The sequence below is a fragment of the Hyperoodon ampullatus genome (genome assembly GCF_949752795.1).
Source record: "Hyperoodon ampullatus genome assembly, chromosome: 10".
NCBI classification, from domain to species: domain Eukaryota; kingdom Metazoa; phylum Chordata; class Mammalia; order Artiodactyla; family Ziphiidae; genus Hyperoodon; species Hyperoodon ampullatus.
The window spans coordinates 4,579,217-4,597,926 of NC_136923.1; the positions used below are offsets into that span (position 1 = coordinate 4,579,217).

The 18,710-nt window shown below is 53.9% G+C and overlaps 1 protein-coding gene across 2 annotated transcripts in view; it reads left to right on the plus strand.

Moving 5' to 3' along the window:
* Positions 1–18,710, plus strand: part of FGD5 (FYVE, RhoGEF and PH domain containing 5) — a gene marked incomplete at its 3' end in the record, with an annotated part of 107,190 nt that overhangs the window by 39,989 nt on the left and 48,491 nt on the right. For both annotated transcript variants that reach the window (XM_079713917.1, XM_079713918.1), the window contains exons 2-4: positions 1,335–1,467; positions 16,960–17,018; positions 17,131–17,161. In XM_079713917.1, the coding sequence (XP_079570043.1) occupies positions 1,335–1,467; positions 16,960–17,018; positions 17,131–17,161 (223 nt within the window). The remainder of the gene's footprint in view (positions 1–1,334; positions 1,468–16,959; positions 17,019–17,130; positions 17,162–18,710) is intronic.

Below are 18,710 nucleotides of genomic sequence, written 5' to 3' on the forward strand. Positions count from 1 at the left end.
CGGGGAGCAGAGCAAGGAGGCTGTTGTGATGGGGCCGGAGCGTCCTCCGTGAGGAAGGGTCAGGAGGCGGAGAAAGGAGGGTTCCTCTGCTCCGGGTCGGCTTATGTCACACGCCAGGCTCTTTGCTGCCTCGGTGCCTTTACACACGCTGCTCCCTGCCTGGAACACTTCCCCTCCTATCGCAAGGCTCCTTCTCCTCCTTCTGGTCTCAGCCTCAGAGATGCCTTCCCTGACCTATCTCAACAGCCCCCCTCCTGTTACTCTCCAGGAGAGCACATCCTTTTCCTTCACGTGTCACAATTTATGATCATACATTAGCTCTTCCCTTTTTGAGGACAGGGACCATATCTGCTTTATTCACCGGTGTTTTACCCACTGCCTAGCTCTGTGCCACGCATAAAGCAGGCAATCAATGAATACTTATTGAATGAATGTGTTATTTAATCAGTTAATAACAATGCCTACATAATAGTCATAGTTATATAGATATGAGATTATCACACCTGAATAAGCTTTCTACATATTGATCCTCACAGCGTCTGCCAGGAAAATGAGAATAGGAATCATTATTCCAGAGTAGCCTAGGTGGAAACTGATACCCTGAGCTGTGTCTTGTCCATGATCTGGCTGGCAGCAGGGCTCGGGCGAGGGGCTAGAATGCACATCCCAGACTCTGTCTTCCACATCATTGCATCCCTTCTTCAGGCCCAGAGGACACGGCCACCTTGAGGACCCTGCTGCCCAACCAGGCCAGTCCAGACTGCCAGACTGATCAGAATGAACATCTCTTGCCCTCATAGTAATTATTTGTACCTTCCTTCAGCATCACAGCCTACCTCGTGTCTAAGGAGGAGAAGTCTGTCTTTTTTTTTTTTTTTTTTGCGGTATGCGGGCCTCTCACTGTTGCGGCCTCTCCCGTTGCGGAGCACAGGCTCCGGACGCGTAGACTCAGCGGCCATGGCTCACGGGCCCAGCCATTCCGCGGCATGTGGGATCTTCCCGGACCGGGGCACGAACCCGTGTCCCCTGCATCGGCAGGCAGGCTCTCAACCACTGTGCCACCAGGGAAGCCCGACAAGTCTGTCTTGAACAGCATGTGTAAAGGTACTGAGGCAGCAAAGAGCTTGGAATGTTCAAGGAACTAGTAGGAGAACAGACTGGCTGCAGTGAGGGCAGGAAGGAGGTCCGTGCCTCGTCTTATTCACTTCTGGGTCCTCGTGGAAGCACAGAGCGCTCATTAACGGCTCATGGCATTAGTAGGGCCCCTGGCCTGTTCTCTTTCCCTTTGTTGGACAGGGAGCTCTAACCCTCTCTCTCCTCTGCTCTGACCCCAGCGCCTACACAGAGCCCTATAAGGTCTGTCCCATCTCGGCAGTGGCCCCCAAGGAGGACCTCACGTCGGATGAAGAGCGGGGAAGCTCGGAGGAGGAGGACAATGCTCCAAGAGACCCCAGCCTCACCCACAAGGTAGGGCTCCCCACCCCAGGCAGGGGGCCGGTGGGATGTGGGCGTCAGAGATGTGAAGGTGGAGAGAGGGTCCACTCCTTCCCTTCTCCGTGCGGAGGGAGCTGTTTTCAAACAGCTGACCCCAAGCTGGATGCAGAGGCTGAGTCACAGGGCGGCTGGGGCTGTGGCCTGAAGGCACATGGCAGACACGGGGGCGCTGCTGCTGCAGGGGTGACTGCTGACATCCTCCTGGGTCCCAGGAAGCCTGGGGATGAAGTGGAATAGAGCCGCCTGATTTGAATCCAGACAGGGCTGGATTCCAATGGCCTTGGTCCCCTGGGCAGCCTCAGTTACCTCATCTGTGACGTGGGAATTGTGAGGGTAAAATGAGTTAAGGGTTATGAGCAAGTTTCGTGAAATGAAAACTTCAGAATGAGAGCTGGTGTCCCCGTTCCCTGCAGTGATGCTGCGGGGGCTGAGGGGGGCAGGGCTGAGAGAAGGGCTGTCACTTCTCTGGAGGTGGATGGCGAGTTGGGGCCCAAGTCACAGTGGAGGCCCAGACCTTCGCACTGGGGTCGGGCATTGGGTGTGACGTGGTTACCTCTGCTCGGCCGGTCTCGTCCTTCCATACCCCTTCCAGAAGGCACGGGCTGTCTCCCGTGTTTCCCGTTTGCAGAAACTGTCAGAGTGGAAGAACTTGCCCAGTGCCACGTGGCTGTTACTAGTGTCACCCAGGAGACATCACAAGGTGCTGGGGGCCAGGAATTCAGACCAGGGGGACACCTCAGCTGCATGGAAGGTTGAGGCCAGCCTGAAGTTCTCCCCCTCCCCCATCTCGCGGGCCCGCTCCCGTCTGCCATCTGCCAAGGAGGGGCCGGGGTGGCAGAGGAAGTGCCCTCGGGCCCCTGTTCCTGGCTGTCTCCCACTCTGGGCATCTTCCCCTCCCAGCCTAGGTGAGGCGGGCCCCTCTGATTATAGACTCTTCCTGTGGGAGCACTTGGTCCAGGTGCCTGGCCCCTACCAAGCATTTTATAAATGGGCGTGTCTTTGATTTCGTTTCGTACACTCGATTTCTTCTAAAAATTCACTCTCCTGTCTGCCCATGTACCCAGGGCTGTGGGAGCGGTGAAGGGGGCTTTCCCACCGGCTCGTCCGCACCCCCTTCCCCTTCCCTCTCTAGACGGCGAGCTGTCTGCTGGGCACTCCCAGCTTCCTCGTCTGCTCTTTCACTCCTTACAAACACTTTGAAGCCGGTAGTTGTCTTGTTTTGCAGTCGAGGACACAGAGGTTCGAGAGGTTAAGTAACTTGCCCAAGGCCACACTGCTGGTGGTTGAAGGCGTTGGACTTGAAAACAGGTCTGACTCCAAACCCAGTCTTGTTTGTTTGTTTTTCCGCTGCAGTCCTGGCGGCCTCCTCTTATCTCTCCACTTCTTCCCCTCACGCAAGAAGAAGCTGTTTGGCTCCTGGAGTGGGGGGAGGGTGACAAGGGAGGCAAGCTTTGAGTGAGTGGTGCCCATTTAGAGATGACTTTGGCTTTTCTGGGCATCCCTGGGGTCATGGAGCCTGGGAGCAGAAAGACATAGCTGTCATCGGGGATTTGGTCCTTTCTCTGAAGCTGGGAGCTGGGACTGGATCCCAGGCCCAGAAGAGCTGAAGGGCTGAGAGGGCAGTGGGGCCCACGTGCAACTTTCTGTACCTCGTGATGATTTCCAACCAATCACTGATTTCTCTGTTAAACCTTCCTCTGGGACCACCTGCATCTCCCCCTCCAGCTGTGTTACCCCTGGCTGGTCACTTCCCATCCTGAAAAGGACAGTCCTGTCATCCTGAGAGCACAGAGGGAGAAGTGTGGCTCCAGACTCCCCACGGCAGGTCAGTCCACTCTCCGGAGCCCAGCCTCTTCAGCTGCCAAGCGGACTGACTGCCACCCCCCACCCCCCGCCATGCTCTCTTCCTCCTTATGAGGCCTTCGTGATGTAGCAGAGGTAAAATGGCCTTTAGAGATCAGGTTCTCATTGCCCGAGGTGTGCTGTGCTAGATGGTCCTCATAATGTATGAAGTCATCACGGGTGAGGGTTAAGTGCCCTGGGACACTCATTCCTGGTCCTTGTGCCCTTATGGAGGTAACTGGTATGCAGTTTGGTGTGTATCCTTCCAGAACTTTTTCCCTGTGTTCACCTACATATACCATCATTATGCGTGGGAAATGGATGGTATTGTTTGTGGAGTTGTGATTTTTTTTTTTTTTCCGTAAACCACATCAAACTATAAGAAACGGGGGTGGAGGGGTAACTTGGTTGGTTTCATTCACTAGTACCTTAGAGATCTTCCCACATTGGTACAGGGAGCTCTAACTTAATATTTTCCTGCCGTATATATATATTCCAGTGTCTGGATGTGCTGTCATTTATTTTGCCCTCCCCCTGCTGAGGGACATTTATAATGTCTCTTTTTTCTGCTCAGTGGACAGCAATGCAGGGCACCTGTTCATACCCCTCCTTACACACACGTTTTTGCCGAGGGTGGATCCCAGGAGGGGGTGGATCCGAGAGCACTTGGAGTTTCAATCAGTCTTCATACCTGCTGCTAAATCCCCTGCCCCAGTCTGTTACAGACACTCCCTGGCAGCCCTCAGGGTGGAAGGGCTCCCAGATTGCTGGGAGCTTTCCGGACTGAGCAATCTTTCCTGGCTCCTTTTTGCTGCAGACGGTTTGGTGGGGCAGGGGTGGGGAGGAGGGGCATTTGCTCCTTATTCTTTTGTCTTCCATTCTGAAAATTCTGTTTCTCTAAAAGGCAGACCTCGCCTTCGTCTTGTCTTGGGGGAAGTGGGACCCAGATTACCATCTCCAACCGTCTCAAAGTGGCAGACCTGGACCAAGTGTGCATGATCATAGAATTGCCTCCCCGGGGCCTTGGGAGGCGTGTTTGGGGGTGTGGTGGGGAGCCCCACCCTTCTTACACTGTGATATGGTTTATGTAACAATAAATAAAAAGTGGTGAGCCCCACCCTTCCCAGATGTTTTGGGGTGACCGAGTCAGGAGGGGAGAGGATCTTGGAGCAGGACAGGATGCTGAGTCCAGCTGGTCCACCCACCTGTCTGACCTCTCTCTCTCCCACTCGCAGACGTCCAAAGGGTGTGGGTTGAAGGAAAGAGGGGGCACAAAAGGAGAATCGAGAGGGACCTAAAAATAGATCTAGCAATGAGAGGAGACATTCAAAGGCGGGCTGGCGAGTTGCCCCTCCCTGACAATGCGCCTGGTTTTCAGGCTAATGGGGACTTTTCAGGCAAGATACCAGCTCCCCTGAGACCAGCCCAGGAGTTGGCAGCCCCTCCCGGCTACCTCCTCCCTGGCCGGGCTCCCGCTGTCACCATGGACGTTGTTTCCTGGCCGGGTCCACCCCTGAGCCCAGCCCTGTCCCCTGGAGCAGACCCATCCTGCCTTCACGCCCTCCCTGGTCCCCGCCCACTCAGGACGTCCCCTCCCTGGCTGCACCCAAGGTCCTGGCGGCCTGGCCCGGGCCTCCTTGCTGACCTCGTGCCCCTAGCCTTGCACCTGTGGCCTTGCCTGACCATCTGCCTGGGTTAAAGGATCTGCGTGGGGAATTCCCTGGCGGTCCACTGGTTAGGACTCTGCTTTCACTGCCGAGGGTGAAGGTTCGGTCCCTGGTCAGGGAACTAAGATTCCACAAGCTGCGTGGCACAGCCAAAAACCAAACCAAACCAAAAAAAAGGATCCACTTGAACCCTGGTCATTTCCACTGGGCGAGTCCCCAGCCTGTGTTAAATGTCACACTGTGCCTTCTCCATGCTGGAGACCCTGAACCCCCGTTCCGGCTGTGCGTTGGCTCCACTGCAGACACACGCTCCTCCGGGCCCTGGGGAGGCCATTCCAAACCTGCTGCAGCTTCCTCTCCTGCAGCCTGTTCTCCTTTCCAGAAAACACTCTCCTGTCGATGTGAACTCCCTCCCATCTGCACCTCTTCTCTCTGTGTCCTCACCCAGTTTCACCCGTCCCTCCTCTTCTTCAACAGAATTTTATTGATTTACTGAGTACTTACTGAGCACCTACTGTGTGCCAGGCACCGTTCTAAGGGCTGAAGATACAGCAGCCACAAGTCAGACCAGGTGTCTGCTGGCTCTGCTAGAGTCTACATTCTAGAAGGGGATGAACAATCATCCAGAAAACTCCCAAGGGTGGGTTTAGGTGGTGAAAGTGCTATAAACAACGAACAAACAAAGCAAACCATGGTGGCGGAGGACAGAGCACAGGGGGTGAGGAGAGGGAGGAAACTTAGGGAGGCTGGAGAAGGCTGTTTTTTTTTTTTTTTCCATTTTTAAAAATTTTGTGAAAATACATGTAACATAAAATCTTCCATCTTGACCATTTTTAAGTATACAGTTCAGTGGCCTTAAGAACATTCATGTTGGGACTTCCCTGGTAGCGCAGTGGTTAAGAATCTGCCTGCCAATGCAGGGGACGTGGGTTCGATCCCTGGTCCAGGAAGATCTCACATACCATGGAGCAACTAAGCCTATGTCCCACAACTACTGAGCCCGTGTGCCACAACTGCTGAAGCCCGTGCACCTAGAGCCCGTGCTCCGCAACAAGAGAAGCAACCGCAATGAGAAGCCCGCGCACCACAAAGGAGAGTAGCCCCCGCTCGCCGCAACTAGAGAAAGCCCGTGCGCAGCAACGAAGACCCAACAGATCCAAATAAATAAATAAATAAATTGAAATAAAAACGAGAGAGAGAGAGGGAACAGTAAACTTACATTAAAAAAAAGAAAAACAGGGCTTCCCTGGTGGTGCAGTGGTTGGGAGTCCGCCTGCCGATGCAGGGGACGTGGGTTTGTGCCCGGGTCCGGAAGGATCCCACGTACCATGGAGCGGCTGGACCCGTGAGCCATGGCTGCTGGGCCTGCGTGTCCGGAGCCTGTGCTCCTCAGTGGGAGAGGCCACAACAGTGAGAGGCCCACGTACCGCAAAAAAAAAAAAAAAAAGAAAGAAAAAAAAGAAAAACAAAACATTCACCTTATTGTGCAACCATCCTCACCACCCATCTCCAGAACTTTTTCATCTTCCCAGACTGAAGCTCAGTATCCCTTAGACAACACCTCCCACCACAGTCCTCCTGGCACCCACCATTCTGCTCTCTGCTTCTGTGATTTTGACTACTCATATGCGTGGAATCATACAGTATTTGTCTTTTTGTGTCTGGCTTATTTCACTTAGCAGAACGTCCTCCAGGTTCATCCATGTTGTCCCAGGTGTCAGGATTTCCTTCCTTTTTAAAGCTGAATAATATTCCATTATGTGTACGTATCACATGTTGTTTGTCAGTTCATCCATCGACGGATGCTTGGGTTGCCTCCACTTTTCCACTATTACGAATCAGACTGCTGTGAACATGGGTGTACAGATATCTCTTTAAGACATTGCTTTCAATTCTTTTGTCTATGTACCCAGTAGTAGAATTGCTAGATCACATAGTCATTCTACTTTTAATTTGGGGGGGAACTGCCATACCATTTTACAGCTGCCCCATTTGACTTTCCCTCCAGAGATGCAGGCGGGTTCCAGTTTCCCAAAGAAGGCCTTTGTGATGAGGAGGCACCCTTCGAGCAGGGAGCCGACCGTTGTGAGGGAGGAGGAAACGGGAAGGTCTAGAGACAGAGCATTCCGGGCGGGGAGCAGCAGCACGGAGGCGGGGCGGGAGGTGGGAATGAGCCTATACAGCCGAGGTCGGCGTGGGGGTGAGCAGAGGAGGAGGGCGTGGGCTGGACGGGTTCTGCAGGACTTGGCTCCGCCCACAGGCATGTTCCTCCCTGCTCTCCTGCCCCTCTTGCTGCAGGCATTCGCCCTGCACACTGTCCACCTCAGATCCCAAGCCTCCGCTCTGGTGGTCTTCCCGCCCTGGGAGCTGCCTCGGCTTCTCTGGCTCCGTTCTCTCCTTGTTCTCTCTCTACTCCCCTGACCATCCTCTCTGCCCACGCCTCCACGTGAGGCATTGACGTCCCAGGGCCTGGGTTCCTCCAGCCCCGCTGTCCTCCTGTGTCCTCTGCTCAGGCAGCCCCTTCCAGGCCAGCGGCCAGCCGTCCTCAGGTGTGTTCCCGGAGCCGACCTTTTGCCCCCCCACCCCGCGACCCCGCACTCCATCTACCAACTGCTTTTTGGGGCCCTTCTTGGAAGCCCTGCAGACACCTCAAAGTCGACACATCCCAAGCTGAACTCACCATTTTCCCATGCCCCCCGCCACCCGGCCGCCTGCTTCTCCACTTGAGTTTGCTATTCTGGCGGTTGGCACCAGATCTGAAAGATTTTAAATCCCTGGCATTTCATCTTCTGTTGCCATGTCTTAATTATGGATCAAATGAAATTCAGCCTGGAAGGCTACAGAACGAGTCAGTCTGTTCTGTAAACCCACCCCAGGGCCTTTGCACTTGCACTTGCTTCCACTCTAGATGCTCTTCCTGCCCTTTGCACTGCTGGCTGCAGGTCTCAGATGAGATGTCACCTCCTCAAAGAGGCCTCCCCTGCTCACCCTGCTCATTCCTGTCATTTCCTTCCTCATGCTAATCTCAAGCTGTGATTATGTTCTTTATTTTTCTGCTTACTTGCATATTATTTGCCTTCCCCTCTCAGAGTAGCTCCAGGAAGGCAGAGACCATGATTGTCCTGTTCACAGTTACGTCCCTGCTGCCTGGCACATAAAATAGTACTGAGTAAATATCCTCCAAAAAACGAATAAGTAAGTGAATGCATTAGCCTCAGTTCCTGCCTTAAGTAAGGAAAACAAACTACGACGAACGACAGTTAAATAAACAAAAACACTCGTTTGGTCCTGTACAATTTACAGTGCACAGCGAGGGACGGAGTGGGGAGCCCAGCCTGCCTGTCACCGGCCCCACAGCAGCCATGCAGAGGGCACAGCCATTCAGCAGAGTAACGCAGAGACATTTTCAGGCAGTGTTGAGCGGAGGAGGACGAGGGTGCACACTCTCAGAACCCAAAGGGGAAGGGAGAGAACAGGAGCTCAGAGGTCCGGGAGGCATCCTGGGTACCCGTCTGTCTCACACCCCTTGTTCAGGGCCCTGGAGGGCTTGCAGGCTGTCAGGAGCCAAGAAGCTGGGGGTGGGGGCCGTTGGGATCCCCTGGTCCCGTGAGAGCTTATTCTGTGGCTGGTTTTCCTCTCTGCCAAGTCTCAGATGTGCCCCCTCTTTTATTTATTTATTTATTTTTGGTTGTGTTGGGTCTTCGTTTCTGTGTGTGGGCTTTCTCTAGTTGCAGCAAGCTGTGGGCTTTCTCTAGTTGCGGCAAGCGGGGGCCACTCTTCATCGCGGTGCGTGGGCCTCCCACTATCGCGGCCTCTCTTGTTGCGGAGCACAGGCTCCAGATGTGCAGGCTTCAGTAATTGTGGCGCACGGGCCTAGTTGCTCCGCAGCATGTGGGATCTTCCCGGACCAGGGCTCGAACCCGTGTCCCCTGCATCAGCAGGCAGATTCTCAACCACTGCTCCACCAGGGAAGCCCTCAGACGTGCCCCTTTGACCAGTTTAGAATTCGGGCCACAGGGTCACACTGGCCCTCACTTTCTCCTTCCCAGCTTCGTGACAGTCGCTCTCTGTGCCTGGTCTACAGCCCTGCTGCTCAGAGTTGGACATGTGGACCAGCAGCACCCCAGGCCCCCCTGCATTTGTCCAGTCAGGATCTGCATGTTTATAAGATTCCCCCCGCACCGGGTGGCTCAAATGCTCACTCACGTTTGAACTCTGGTCTGTATGTCAGCCATCCGGTCTGTATGGAGCACCCACGGTGCCCCCAGCTCTCTGAGGTGCCGGAAAAGAAGCTGGTGGGGTGCCTGACCGTGGGGACTTACTGTAAGGCTGGAGAATGAGAAAGCTCCTTATGTGATCATCTCTAAACTTTACATTTTATACACTTTTATGAGGGTTACGTCTGACAGTTTTTTACGAGACAAAGGCTGCTCGTGAGATGAAACAATTATGGGGCAGCCATGGCGGCCTCAGCTTTGTGACCTAAACCCTGAGCAGTGTGACTGTCCCAAGTCTTAAAAGTCAGGACACTCAGGGAGGTTTCCAGGAGGAGGTGAGGCATAAGTGCTCTGTGAAGGAGAGTGGGATGTGGCTAAGTAGAAAGGCGAGAGAGGGTACATAGGAGGCCAAAGCAGGCATCACGAAGGCATGGAGCCCAGTCACTGACTGGCTTCTTGACTTGTGGCTGGTCCTTTCCGGAACTGAAGTGAGATGCTGAGGACAGGAAGGCTGTGTCACGTACGAGCCGTGTGCTGGCCTTTTCAGTGAGAGCTGGCCTGGTCACAGTTACCACTACACTCTTAGGCTCCTATAAGCTGAGAGAGCTGACAGAGGCATTTAGAGGTCACTTCATTCTATTTTTTTATTGTGGTAAGAACACTTAACATGAAATCTACCCTCTCAATGTCCATCGAGGGATGGATGGATAAACAAAGTGTGGTCTCCACATACAATGGAATGTTATTCGGCCTTTAAAAGGAAGGAAATCCTGTCACGTGGTACAACATGGACAAACCTGGAGGACATGGTGCTCAGTGAAGCAAAGGAGTCACAGAAGGACAAATACTGTGTGATGCCACTTACAGGAGAGATCTAAGACAGTCAGAGTCATAGAAGCAGAGAGTAGCATGGTGGTTGCCAGGGGCCGGGGGCAGAGGGAATTGGGTGTGGAGTCTGTGATGCCCGAGATCCCTTCGTCTCACGGGAGGGAAGACTGCAGCTCGTGGAGAGGCCGCTGCTTGCTCATGGCTGTTTGGCACGTTGGCGCAGAGTCAGGAGTAGGCGCCAGGTCTCCTGATGCCTCATTCGGGGTGTTCCAAGAGAGCGTGCTGTCCTCTATTACAAACTGCATCCGGAACCAAAGATTCTTTGCAACTGAAAGTTTTCTAGAGTATCTGGGCCAAACCCAGACTCACACCAGCCTGTGCTCAGGAACTAGAATAAGGCTGGATGTCAGCAGGAAGCGAAGCCTACCACCTGGTCCTGGGGGAGGAGGGGAGGAGGGGCTGTGTTTGGTCCCTCCTGCTTCCCCCCTTGTCCTGCAGGTGTTGCCTCTCCTTTGCCCTCCTCATCCCTCCTCTGCCACCTGTGGGAACAGAGGCAACAGCTGGGGTGAAAGATGAGCCGTCTCTCCCTGAGCACCTGTCTGAATTTTCCAGCGGCCGCTGAAGGCTCTGCTGGGAGCCCCGGTCTGCATTCCAACGGGGAGGTGGCCGCTGTCCGTGCAGGTGGTGCCCCGAGGGGCCTCGGAGACAAGCGTTCTCCTGGGGTCCCTGCCACCCCGTGAGTGTGGCTCCCTGAGCACGTTCCCTGCTCCAGCTGTGGCCTCGGGAGACCCCAGCAAGGCCCCTCGCTGGGACCCTCAAGGTAGCAGGGACTCGTTAGGAATATTTCCCCAGGGCTTGAAACAGCCCTGGACGGCAGCCCCTTCCCTCTTTGCGGCTGGCAGACGTGGAGCGTCGGGGCCCTGCCTTGCCGCTCTGCCTCCCTGGGGTTAAGCGTGTAACCTAGAGACGGCTATTCGATCCCAGGGAAGTTCTGGACACAGGCACCTGTGTGAGCCAAAAAGCCCCGAGGAATGCAGATACGGTGCCTGGAAAGGGTCTTCAGGCAGAGTCACAGGTGCAGGGTAGGACTTATTTGTGCCTCCACAGTTTCCCCATCTGTGAAATGGAGGTCATAATAATAGTTCCTCATAGTTTTTTGGGAAGATTCAGTGAGGTAATTTGTATAAAAAGCTCAGAGCCATATTTACTACATACTAAGTGGTCAAGAAACACTAGCTGTTATATTATTAAGTACGTATTGTTATTATCCCTCTTTTACCGATGCGGCTCAGAGAAGAGAAGTAACTTGTCCACGGGCATAGGTTTAGGAAGGGCTGGAGCCCAGGACTTGAACCCAGGTCTTCTGACCCCAGAGCGCAGGTCTCAGCATCAAGCTGGACGACAGGTTCTTTCTGTAAGTCCTGGGGAGCCACTTGGGACTGCAAGTGACAGCAGAAGGCAGTCCCCACAACCTTGTGTGGATTGGAGTAGGTCCAAGGCTGCAGCTCTCGTGAGCTAAGAGGGGAGTTCAGCTGAGGGTGGAGGGGAGCTCGGGAGCTTAGGTCCCCACCACCTCAGAGCAGGGCAGTTCTGAGCGGGGACAAGGCCCAGGTGGGTGGAGCAGACATAGAAGTAGGTGAAAGTCATCTGAGAGGGAAGGGAGTCTCAAGGAGGTGAGAGGCTGAGGGTTACGGCGTGGAGGTGGATTTCCCAGGTGACCACAGGCCGGGGTACAGGTGTGAACTAGGGAGGGGGCACTGAGCCAGGCACCAAGACGTCAGGACATGGGGCTTGGCCCGGAGCTGGCAGAGATGAGGGTGAAAGGAAAGAGGCAGCTGTTTAAAGGCAGAGCAGGTATCAACCCAGGAGGCCTGCAAGCAGGGAGAGAGGTGACAAAATAGGAGCTTTGGAGGTGGTTTCTTCCTCCTCTGCAGGACAGGACGCTGTGGAGAGATGGTGTGACCCCTGGGAATACGTAGGGCCATGCTGAGGGCCAGGCCATACAGCCTGGGGCTCATTACCCTACTTCTCACAATGTCCGTAACGGTGATTGTTATTATAATACAGTGGCAGTGATGCCTCCTCTTTAGATCTTCACTGAGCATGAAGAGCTTTTCCATCCACAATCCTATATGATCAGGGTGACAGCCTCTAAAACAGTGGTTCTCAAAACCTTTTGGTCTGAGACCCCTCTATCCTCATAAAAATGATTGAAGACCCCTAAGAGTTTTTATTTCTATGAGTTATATCTATCCATAGTTACCACGTGAGAAAGTAATGCTGAGAAAACCTTAAAACATCTATCTTAATTCATTTAAAAATAACAATAGACCATTATATGTTAACATAGATAGCACTTATTATGACAAATAGTTGTTTTGCAAAATATTTAGCGAGAAGAGTGACGAGGTGTTACATTTTTGCAAACAATGTTCACTTCCAGCTTCATAGGGGAGGCCTGGATTCTCCTCGGTTTCCGTCTGTTGAAAATGCTGTTGTGGTCGAGTTTAGTGAAAATCCAGGCTCACACAGATAACGTAGTTGGGAAGGGGAGGCAGAACCCTGGGGCTTCTCAGACCAGACTTGGGGAACCGCTGTTCTAGAAGGGGCCTAGGAACCCCTGTCTTATACCTGGAGAAACTAAGTCCCAGGCAGAGGACCAGGACTCCCAACTCTTTCTGCGTCTGTTTAGCCAGGGGGTCCCTAAAGGAGGACTGTTCCTCCCGCCCTGCGCTGGTCGCAGAATAGCCAGCACTGAGCCGGCAGGTTTGCCTGGGGCCTGGGGAGGAAGTGTGGCTGGGCGGCCCAGGGGAACGGGAGATAAGCCGCTTGGGCTTGGACCTCGGACAGAAGGGCGGCTACCTGATGTAACCCTCACAGCGCCAGCCTGAGAAACGCGATAGCATGGGCCCAGCCCCCACGCGCCGGGGAGGAACCCTGTTCCCAGAAGTCTGTCCCTGGACACTGCCGTCAACCGCGGAGTTCATTTCCTGGTTAAACAAACATCTATATTAAATGGCCCAGCTGGGCAACGCCCAGGAGCAGCTTCTGAGGAGAGCCCCAGGCACATGGCCCGCCAGGCCTTCTTCTCTGGCTGGCGAAGACACATCCATCATCAGCAGAGTCACTAAAGCAGGACGGCCTGTGCATCCCGCCCAGAGTCTGCCCGTCTGGCTGGAGGGCCTGGGAGGGACGTGAAGAGTGGCCCGTGCACAGAAGTCCCTCCCGACAGCTTCAAGACTGTGACAGTGGTAATGAGGACAACTCCAGAAGTTCGTAGGGGTGGGGCGGGGACACTCCATCCATCGTCTCATCATCTGGTCCTTGCAGTCGGGGAACACTGACCCCATCTTCCCGATGAGAAGACAGGTGTCGGAGGAGGGCTTGCACTCGGTCAGATGGGTGCTCGTGGCCTGGCTGGGTTGTGGATCCAGGCGTCCTCGCTTCCGGCACTGCTCCCGTTGCTGTGTGCCGTGGTGGGTGCTGCTCTGCGGGCCGGGAATCAGAGAGGGCTGTGGCGGGAGGACTAGCCCGGATGCCCTGGAGTGCTGGACTCCTGCTGCCACCTTCACTGTGAAGGTAAAGGGTAGGTGTCTCCCAGCTTGAAAGCCCACCTCCTCCAATGAGCAGAGACACGATTTACTGAGCACTTGCCGAGTGCCAGGCACGCTGCCAAGTGCTTCAAGGTTGAAGCTGACTACCTGGCTTTCAGTCTTGGCTCTGCCACTTAATAGCAGTGACTCTGGGCAAAGGGTAGGACTTACTTGTTGCTCAGTTTCCTCGTCTGTAAAATGGAGATCATAATAATAGCATCTACCTCCTAGGTTGTTGGGAAGATTCAGTGAGATAATACATGTGAAAATTCTAGAGCCATACTTAGCACAAACTAAGTGTTCTATAAATGCTAGCTCGTATATTATTAGGTAGGTATTTTTATCATCATCATCATCCATGTTTTACAGAGGGAGCTCAGAAGAGAAGTAACTTGTCCAAGGGCATAAGCGTAGGAAGGTGGAGCCCAGGACTTGAACCCAGGCCTTCCGACCCCAGAGCACAGGTCTCAGCATCAAGCTGGATGACAAACGAGAGTTGACTCACAGGCCCCTGGAAGATTGGACGTCATCTTGATTCTCGTCTTCATCTTATAGGGCCAATCTCCTGACCCTGGTCCTTTCTCTACAGAGTAATTCTCTTTTGTTTTGTTTACGAAGCCTTTTTGCGTGTGGGACTCTGCAGGAGCCCCTGCTTGGGAAGTGAGCTGTTCTTGCCCGCAGAGCCCCACGCTAGCCCTGTGGGTGCACAAGGCAGACCGGGAGTCATGATGCGGCACCCGTGGGAGAGCGGGAGGCCAGGTGAGGCTGGAGGCCTCTGCAGGCCTCACAAGTTTCCCTCCGGCTCTGTGGATGGTGTAACAGCATCACCCACCACAGAGGCGGCAGTGAGAGGCAGGAGGAAGACTGACCATAGGCCCAAGTTCTGCTGAATTTGGATGGCCTTGGAGAGACTGAAATCTCCAAAACACTGGCTGTTAGCCAAGAAGCTATTAGGGACACACCAGCTAGGGAAGGGAACTCATTTATTGAGCACCTACTACGTGCTGGGCACTATATCTCAATTCTATCTGTTTATTCAAACGTTTCTTGAACATCTCCCGTGTACAAGGTTAACATTAGGTAGTGTGACTGCTATAAAGAAAAGTACAACAAGAAACAGAGTTCGAGCAGAGGTTCTTACCCGAGGTGAGCTCTTGCCCCCCAGGGGACATTTGGTATGTCTGGAGACACTTTCAGTTGTCACAACTTGGAGCGGGGCTACAGCTGTCATCCAGCGGGTAGAGGCCGTAGATGCTGTTAACAGTCCTGCAGCACGTGGGACAGCCCTTGCAGCGAAAGCTGTGTGGCCCAAAATGTCAGTGGTGCCAAGGCTGAGAACCCCGGAGTAAGACTGACTCTGGGAGTTCTCTGGGTCGGGTGGTCATGGATGGCCACATTGAGGATGTGATGTTTGAGCAGAGACCTGAAAAAGTCAGAAAGTAAGAATGAGAAGAAGATCTGGGCAAGAGCATCACAGGCAGAGGGAACAGCAAATGCAAAGCCCGAGTTAAGAGTGCATCATCCCAAACACCAGTGTGTGAGACCGGGTTGGTCATTCTCCACGTATTTCAGGTGAAAAAGCTGAGGCTCAGAGGTCATGGTTTGCAGGCCGTGACACAATTAACACGATTCTGGAGCCAGGATTGGTACTTAGGTGTGCTTGATTCCATGGTCCGTTTGCTTTCCTCTGCCTCAACTGCTGCTATCAGAGGAGTGGCTCAGCCTCTGCTGTGCAGTTGAGACCTTTCCCTACTTGACCCTGTAAATTATTTGTTCTTATTCCATCCCTGGGCACCTGGTTCTGTTCCTCAGGGTACAAAAAACACAAGCATAATGATAGCAGTTAGCTGTGTAGTGTTTACTGTGTGCTAGACACTGTTCCAAGTGTGAGATGCAGATATGGATACAGATACAGAGAGGTCTCTATCTGTATATATACACACTCATTTAATCTTCACAATATGCATGTGTGTGAGATACCATTATACTGCTGTGCCCATTTTACAGATAAGGAAACTGAGGTACAGAAAGGTTAAGTGACTTGTTTAACTAGTACAAGGGAGAAGCAGGATTTGAGCCCAGACTGCCTGGTTCCGGAGTCCGTGCTCTTAGCCCCAGCCCCATGCAGCTGCTCCCTCGACAGGCAGTGCGTTTCTGGCCCCCTGGCGTAGATCATCGCATCTCAAGTTTAATAACACACAGGCTCAGCAGAGAACGGCCTTGAGAGGTCACTCGACTCACACCTGGGAAGCTAAGGCTCGACCTCGGAAAGTGACTTCTGCAGGGTTGCACGGGAAGGTGGCAGGAGACCGGAAACCAGGAGCCATGCGTCCCGTCAGCGCCCTCTGCTCCGCGGCGGCCACCCCGCCCAGCCTCGCCTGCACAGGCCCAGTGTCTTTCCCCATCTGTCCCGTCACTGCCCCATAGTGTCTCTGCTCTTCCGGATACACCGCAGTGTGTCTGCTATCCGGCAGGTTTGGGACCACAAGGGTTGCTCGTGGCAGAAGGCCCAGGCCTCTGCCTCGGCCCCGACTCATCCTTCCTGTTTATGGACAAAATCTCAGTTATTGTCGAATCTCACAGGTGTGGAGGCTGGGGTTCAGATGGGTTAAATGGCTCACCTTCTGAGGTTAGCCGGGAGAGTCAGTGCTTCCCAAGTGGTATGAACATTCATTCATTCATTCATTCACTCATTCATTCTTTCAGTAACAAAAGAGGACCAACCCCAGGCTGGGCACTGTCCTGCAGAGGTGCACTTCCCAGTGCCTGCCTCCAGGGGGAGGTGTAATCGGTATCCTGAGAGGGGGCTGCTCAGAAAGGACACCTAACCCAGCCTGTTCGGGGAGGGGATCAGGAGTGCTCCTTGGAGGAAGTGATAGACACCATGACTAAGTCTCCAAGGATAACTGGGAGGCGGCCAGGCAGAGAAAGGAAAAGTACACTGAGGTGACGGCATGTAAAAAAGCAAGAAGAGAGAGCTCGCTTGGCACAGAGAACCGCAGGTTGTTCAAAACCTGCCGGGCTGTGGGCAGAGTCTGCGTGGGTGTGAGGGCGGCCAAGCATGCAGGCCACAGCAGGCACTGGGCTGAGCACTAGATGCTGTTAATGTCCACATTACAGATGAGGCCGCCGAGGTGCGGCGCGGCTGAAGATCACACAGGTAGTGAGTGCTGGGGTGGCCTGAGAAGCCTGTGGAGTTCACCTCCGGCAGCGTGACGGTCCTTCTATAAACCGGACTGACGCTTGTGGAGCTGGGATTCCCCTTCTGCTGCCCCCCATGGGTACCGTCCCTCCTGATGGCTCTGTTTCCTCCCACAGGTGGACGGACAGTCCAGAGCCCACGTCATAGCACAGGAACTGCTGTCTTCAGAGAGAGCGTGAGTCCCCAAGCAGCTGCCTGTGGCCTTGAGCTTGTTAACAGAACATCACCCCTCCCCGGCTTCTACAGAATGAGAATTAATGCACACTCAAACCTCTTTCCCCCCGCAGATACGTGGAGATGCTCCAGCACCTACATCTGGTGAGTTAATCATTTTATTTGTCCAAAACGAATCGCCCTTTTACAAGGCTGTGATATAAGGGACAGAAAAGCAATGAGGAGACAGAGGTGCTTTCCACAAGCAGAGGCACCTGTTCACCGAAGCTTTCCAGGGAAGTCTGTCTCCTGCTTCATGTGCTTCAGGGGGCGAAGAGCACGTTCTTTCCATGGAGCTACCCTCTGCCTTGGTGGAGGGCACATAGGGGACGTGCTGAGGTTTCTGGAAGGATGTTTGCGGTCTCCTCGACCCTCTCACTGAAGAAGACAGAGGAGGACAGATGTAGTTCTGGGTCGTAGCTGTGTGTGCAAGTTCAGGTGTTTGGGGTGGGGACATGCATGTGCGGGTGTGTGTGTACAGGTGTGTGCGCTCATTGTATGTTTAGGTCTGTGTGGAGAAGGTGATGTGTTTGCACAAGGACCAGGCAGCTGGGGTATCAGGAGGCTTTCTCAGTCACCCTGGTATTGGGACAGTAACACCTGAGCCGGTGGGGTCGGGGGAATCCTCTGGATTTTCAGAGGAAAAGAGGCCAGACTGGGGACTTCCTGGATTTCTGGCACTGCCACCCTTCACAACCTGCCAGGCTGCCTGGAAGGTCTCCCTGTTCAGTCAGTTCAATTCAGTTCAGTGAACGTGTTTTGGACACTTGATATGTGACAAGAGCTGGGGATGGAAAGTCGGATCAGACAGGTCCCTCCTGCAGGGTCAATCTGGCCAGCGAAGGAGACAGATTGGTGAATGAGTAATTATCCAGAGCAAAAGGGAGTGACTGACAACCTCAGGGAATCTAGGCAGGCTTCCCTGAGGGGGTGACTTTGGGGCTGAGTCATAAGGAAGGGCAAGGGAAGAGGGTGCAGCAAAGATGTGGGAAGTGAGGGCATCTGTCCCATAAAGGCCCTCGTGACCGCTCCCTGCTCCCTGGGCTCTCTAAGCCATCTGCAGTCTCCTCGTAGGCTGGCACCTGATCCCGTGCTGCTTTGATTCGTCTTTGTGTCTTTCCAAGAATGTCAGAGCTGGGAATGTCCATCCTGAGCGTTTTGTCAGTGGTGATGCAGAGGCCAGTGCCCCCCGGTGACTGAGCCAGGAGGAAGCCCCAGGTCTCCTGACTCCTGCTGCGCTGCCGTCCTGTGTTAGTCACGTGTCCCCTCCGCCTTTGGAGCTCTTCGGGGCAGGGGCCTTCCTGCGGGCAGCAGAGCACCGGCACCAAGCCAGGTCTTTGGTTGAATCCTGCTGAGAGGCACCCAGGTCCCCAGGAGAGGGGGGATAGGGCACTGCTCGGGCCCTGCACTCCCAGCCCCTCGTTTTTGCCCTTCAGGCTGAGAACTCTGTGTGGGTGATTAAACCCAAAAGCCCTCAGGTGTGAAGCGCAGCCGCCCCAGCACGGCAGGAAGCATCACTCTCCCTTTTGTAATGCTTCTCACTTGCTTCTGAGCTGGCAGCTTGACAGAGGGGCTGCGCCTTTTTGTTTTATGACTTTGTTAAGAGGGTTCTAACTGGGAAACTTCCATCTCTGTTTGCACTGCTTCCTGCCAG